Here is a 6,395-nt window from a genome sequence, read left to right on the forward strand (position 1 = left end):
TAATGAGTCAAGTCTTAACTAGATAAACTGATCTGGCCAAACCTGAAGTCACATGGTCAGATCAAGAAGAGACTTGCACTTTGTCCATGGAATCACCACTTTTTTTCCTCATTTTTACGAGGCACAGCCGATGATCCCCTCCCACAGAACAAGGTCTTCTCAGGATTTAAAACTAAATAACGTAACTAATCGTATCTAGTTGTTTCTCAGGAATCTTGTGATCCAGCCTACCCCATCCGTCCATAGCATCCTGTATTTCTATTGAATAATTATATATTTTCTTCATTGTTTTTTGTAGAGGAAGGTTGTTGTGCATAACCCAACAAAGGAGGAGTATGACTATGGGTATAGATCCCCCCATCTGCAATTGTGGGTGTGGATGCATACGCGAGATGTACACTTGGATAAGTCTATTTTGGGGACTCAAGTTGATCAGGTAAGTGAGCCTAAACCATTCTCTTTTCTACGTATAATTGTATTTTAATGCTCTTGCTTACCTTACGCTTGATGGCATGTATGTAGGATGAAGAGAAAGCAAGTGAAGAGGACGAGGAATTGGATGATGAAGATCACTCGGAATTCGATGAGGATTCCAGTTAAACACCTCTTTATACCTCTTCATTGTTGTAAAAACTTTATGTATATAAGACCAAAGACCTAACAATTTCTAAAATATAATAACTTTTTGGGCTCAATTGCATTAACCACAATGTGTGTGTTTCTTATATTTGTGTTTATGTTACAAATCTAAAACTGTGACTCTGTATTATTTTTATTTTTAAAGAGTTGCCCCATCTCTTTTTTTGCTATGTAGAGCGTTCGCTGCTCAGCGGGCTGCAAAAATAGCAGCGAAATGTCGTTGCTGAGAGAAGTGAACCTGTTGCATCGAAAATAGCAGTGTTTCTAGCAATAAAATGGCCTGACACCTAGCTACCCTTCTAGTTATAAAAACGCTGCTATTTTCGCTGCTAGACCCTCATTCTGTCCCTCATTCTGTTGTAGTGTAATCGAAGATTAAGTGAACCTAAAACTGGATCAAATATCAAGGTCTGACACCACTCGAAGAAACTACGATGTCCACACATGGCATGGAGGGAAAACATCGATGTAGGTCACCATCCTAGAGCAACAGAGAAAGGCAAGGTTGCCATGAAAGCTATTAAGCTGTAAATGTATAATGGTCAAAAAGGTCGAATGTCCATGAGCCCTATGCCTAATATAGCCCAAGGCCCTCAAACGTACACATATGAATGACCCTAAGTCCAAAGTGCCTAGGCCCCATTCCCCATGTGCAGGTGCATACCAAATCTACTCCATTACATGAAGCTTACTTTCCCTCACCAAAAAAAAATAAAATAAAAACAATAGTGGCACTTACAGAAACCACATGGATGCCCTTCAAAGTGGAGATAGTAGCCACACTTCAGCTTATTGCATTGTCTTATAGTAAGTAGGAGCAACATAGGCTCACTGAATAGAAAACAATGGTTGCCAAATTCATTGATCATTAGGTTTGTGAATAGCCTAACGGCACTGGCCTTTCCATTGAATATATAGATAAATATAGATGCACAACATGCCTTAACTTCAAAGAAAATAAAATTGTGTTTTATATTATATGAGAACTTAGCTACAAGCCTTGAAAGACGGAAAACGACAAAGTCTCTCAATATCAAGAATGGTTACATCCATTAAGGAATATCTAGACATGGTTCTAGTTTCTCCTATTCAAAGGGTACTTAAAGATAAACTAATTTTTTATTGATTTGGACTTAATCTAAGGCACCCCTTATATATAAAGTAAGGTGGTTTGGTCATCACCACCAACTTTACTACAATGTTTATGGGAGGGGCCGAAGCTTAGCGATGAGCCACAAGGTTCCTAGAAGCCCTATAACATAGCCACCTTCTATGGAGATATGCTGGCCTATCCATGATCCCCCATGGTCTGTTTGCTGACTTTCTGCGTTGATGTCAGGTGTGCTAGAGTTGCAGCTTGTGGGCAAGGGAAACCCACACAGCCCAGGGTTGCCTAGAAAGCTCGAGGAGTCATACCTGGTGTCGAAGTTGTTCGCCGTGGGAATCCGCCCTTGTAGATCGTTGTAGGAAAAATTAACGACGCCCAAAGAGTCTAGAAAGGCCACCTGCGTGGGAATGCCGCCTTGAAGAGCGTTGTGGGAGACGTCCAACGATTCCATCGCCGTCAGACTCCCTAAAGCTGCCGGTATCTCTCCCTTGAGCTGATTGTGGGAAAGATTGAGTGTCGTGAGGCCTATGAGCTCGCCGAAGCTTGCCGGAATCTCACCGTAGAGGAGATTTGCCGACACGTCGAAGGAGATCCGATTGCTGAGGACGTATGTAAGAATTTGCTGGGAGCCCTTGGCTGTCCAGGGCAGCTCTTCGTAGAGAGTGAGGGAGCTGTTTATCGATAAGCTGCTCGATTCCTTGAAGTAGACTAAGTTGGTTACTGTCAAGGGCATGTTGCCTGAGAGCATGTTGTTGGAAAGGTCCAGCACTTGCAAAGAGGAGAGGTTCCATAGGCAGCTTGGAATCTCTCCGCTCAGGTTGTTGGCACTGATGACAAATACCCTTAGGTTTGGCAATAAGCTCTGATCTGCTGCTGCTGCTGCGGTGAAGTGTGGCAGCCCTCCAGCGAAGTTGTTTGATCCTAAGTCTAGAAGCTGAAGGCTGTTTCTGCTTGTGAAGGCGGGCAAGTTGCCTTCGAAATGATTTTGGCGCGCTGTAAAAGTGACGAGATTTGTGAGTCTAGAGAGGTCAAGCTTTTCAAGGCTCCCAGAGAGTGCATTCTGGAACAAGCGTAGAGTGATCATTGATGAGCAATTTTCCAAGGCCGACGTGGGGACTTGCCCACTGAGGAGATTGTTGGACAGATCCAGGATTTTGAGATGGACCAGATTCCCTAGCTCCCGTGGGATTGATCCAATGAGCCCATTGCCTGAAAGAATGAGGTTTTGCTTGAGTGCTGTCAGCTGCCCAAGTGTAGCAGGAATCTCTCCTCCCAATCCGTTGTCCCCTAAGTTCAGATCTTCTAACGCGCTGCAATTTGCTATGGTGGCTGGAATGCTTCCTCCAAAGTTATTATTGTTCATGTATAGTATTTGCAGGCTTTTCAACATTCCTGGGATGTGCCCATTGAGATGGTTATTGTCCAGAAAGAGCTGTGTCAACTGGGCAGCTCCACTGAAGGCTACCATGAGTTCATCTGGGAGGCTGCCTGTAAGGTTGTTGGTTCCAAGGTTCAAGTGCTGCAGCTGAGAGAGCTGGCCGAGCTGGAAAGGAATGGAGCCTTGTAGCTGGTTTTGCCCCAGATTTAAGGTTTGAAGACTCGTAAGGTCACCTTTTTGGGGCGGAACAATGCCCACCAAAGAGCACTGCTGCAGATCAAGTTCTTGGAGGTTAGTGAGGTTGGCCACAATGGCCAATGGAAACTCCTCTTCTATCTTGTTTCCGGACCAGCTTAGGGTTTGCAAGTTTTGCAGCTTGCCAAATGAATGTGGCATCTTCCCGACTGTGTTCCAGCCAAGATCAAGCCATGTTAACTGACTGCAATTGGCGAGCTCGGGAGGCATTGGCCGCGAAAAGTTGCAAGAATACAACGAGAGTTGTTGGAGGGATTGTAGGTCTCCAAACTCCTTAGGGAGAGTTGCTGAGAATGAGGTTGATCCTAGTCCCACGATCTCCAGGTTGCTAAGGTTGCCTAAGGTCGTGGGGATAGGTCCACTCAAGTTTGTGGAAACCAAGATTAACTGCTTCAAACCAGTGCAAGAACCCAAAAAAGAGGGGATCTGACCCCTATTCAGGTTAACCCCATAGAATTGTAAATACGTCAATGTGCTGCAAGAGGCGAAATTCTCCTGATCTGAGGGAAGAGAAGCGGATAGCCCACCAGATGCTTCCACCAAAGCTAGCTCTTCCAAGGCAGGAAGTTCCCATATCTTTTGTGGGAGACTTCCGTGCAACCCAGTTTCGATGAGGGCAAGGGATTGGAGGTTCTTGCAGAGGGCCAAAGCAGCGGGGAAGGATCCGGTGAGTTGGATGTTTTCCAGCCAAAGCTGTGTGATGTGTGGCCATGGGCAAAAGGCGAGCTGTTGAGGCAGTGATGAAGATAAGGCGGGATCGGAGAAAACTAGGTGAAGGAAGGTAAGGTTTGGCAGGTACCATATTATCTCCTTGGGAAGCTGGGTAAATTGGTTGTAGCTTAAGTCTAGGTAATTGAGAGAAGAGAGCGTGGCTATTGAGCTGGGTACTGCGTCTGTGAGAGCGTTGTTGGAGACGTCCAGATATCGGAGGTCGGAGAGGTTGGAGAAAAGGGACGTGGGTAATGGGCCTGTGAGCGCGTTGTTGTGAAGGTCCAGAGATTGCAAGCTTTTGCAGTTGGCGAGTTGGAAGGGGACGGAGCCTGAGAGAGCGTTGTCGCTGAGGTTGAGGGTGAGGAGGCTCGCGCACTGTCCTATTTCGGGCGGGATTTGTGAGTGGAAGTTGTTGCTAGAAAGGTCGAGGGTGGAGAGGAAGGTGAGCAAGCCTAACGAGGGAGAGATGGAGCCGGAGAGGCCAAGGCCTGCGAGGCGAACAGCAACTACGTGAAGGTGGGAGGCGTCGCAGGTGATGCCTGCCCATTCACAAGCCGGGCCGCCGCCATCTTTCCACGAAGCAAGGCTGTCAAGGGGGTCGCCTGTGATGGCCGTTTTGAGATCTAACAAGGCTAGCGAATCGTTAGACGATGCTGGAGGGGGTGGTGGCACTTGCGCTGCTACGTTAAGCAGCAGCGTGAGGAGGACGGCAGCAACATGTATCCACGCCACCATCATGACTCCCCAACGACGAACTAGCGGAAGCGTTGATAAGGGTGGTATTAAAACGCTTTCATGAGAGCAGTGAGTGCAGCTGCCAGAACAGAGGCTGCCGGAGGAAAAGACATCAAAGAGGAAGGCCCAGTCAAATTCAAGCTTCCAAGAGTAGAAATTAAGCTTTTGTTTGGTATTTAAATTATATGATGATTTTGGACGTGTATTGAACCTTGATAGCTTCCAAGAGTAGAAATTAAGCTTTTGTTTGGTATTTAAATTATATGATGATTTTGGACGGCTGCCAAAGCAAATCAATTTACTCTAACTATGATTATGATAATCTAAGCGACGGCCAAACCAATTATTTAATTTCCGATAATTATTATGATAATCTAAGCTACGGTCCATTTAATTTACGATAATGATTTTAATAATCTATGCGTGCTAACCTGCCATGTGGCAAGCAAAGCCGGAGAGTCCCACTTGTTGGCAAGAGAAGAAGAGATTTTCACACGAAGGAGAAAGAAGATTTTTTTAAAATTTTTATAAGTATTTTTTACACGCCTACATGCATTGGGACTCACAATTAGTTGTCACCATCAAGTCATGTGCTCATTGAATGAGTATATATATATGTATGTAAATATATGAGAGTTTCACATTTTTGAACTTTTAAAAAAGAACGTTCTTTTCCACAAGCCTAGATGCATTCTGGCTCACAATTAGTTGTCACCATCAAGTCATTTGCTCATTGAATGAGTTATATATATATATATATATATATATATATATATAAACACACACACATACATATTAGAGAGTTTCTCATTTACTCATTTGTTTTTCCTAGAACACATAGATGCACACACACACACACACATACACACACAATATTATATTATGTGCACGTCTGTGAGAGAGAGAACATACACACACATATTATATTATGTGCACGTCTCTGAGAGAGAGAACACACACACACATATACATATATATATATATATATAACCGTGTTTCGCACGTCTTTTGAGACTTCAAATTCAAATTCTACCCAAACCTCCTCCTCTTCCCGAACTTCCAAATTCTTACCACGTGGCAGCTTTGTGAAACTCTTCCTTAAGATAATATAGATATAGATATAGAGAATAGAGATGTATATATGTATATAAATAGATCTATATGTGTGCCAACATAAACACATGCATGTGCATGCACACAACGCACCACACACACACACATGCACACAAAAAACACACACAAGCACATAAGAAAATACATGCACACACACCCTCGCATGCACATGCACATACATAAATATGAACACTTACACGCACACACTTACTTAACCTCACACATACACATATATGCATATAACCTTACATATATATACACGTATACACACACTGAAATACACGTGCACACACATCGATAGGCACACACACATTTGCACGTGTACATGCACACAATCTCATAAACATATGCACATGCACGTGCACACACATAGACACAAAAATGTCCACATAAAAAATTTACATGTCTGCACACATGTTCATATATATATGTATGTATGTATGTAAATAATATACA

The 6,395-nt window shown here is 43.8% G+C and overlaps 1 protein-coding gene across 1 annotated transcript; it reads right to left on the minus strand.

Annotated features, from left to right (window-relative positions):
* Positions 1 to 1,609: 1,609 nt before the first annotated feature.
* LOC147603327 (uncharacterized) lies at positions 1,610 to 4,874 on the minus strand. Its single transcript, XM_086796916.1, has one exon. The coding sequence runs from the start codon at positions 4,827 to 4,829 to the stop codon at positions 1,842 to 1,844; it is 2,988 nt and encodes a 995-aa protein (XP_086653042.1). The 5' UTR covers positions 4,830 to 4,874; the 3' UTR covers positions 1,610 to 1,841.
* Positions 4,875 to 6,395: the final 1,521 nt, after the last annotated feature.

Source organism: Cibotium barometz, chromosome 64 (genome assembly GCF_041138505.1).
Source record: "Cibotium barometz isolate CiBa-2024 chromosome 64, ASM4113850v1, whole genome shotgun sequence".
Lineage (NCBI taxonomy): Eukaryota > Viridiplantae > Streptophyta > Polypodiopsida > Cyatheales > Cibotiaceae > Cibotium > Cibotium barometz.

Coding starts and splice junctions, on each gene's coding strand:
- LOC147603327 (XM_086796916.1), bottom strand. CDS start 4,829: ATGATGGTGGCGTGGATACATGTTGCTGCCGTCCTCCTCACGCTGCTG.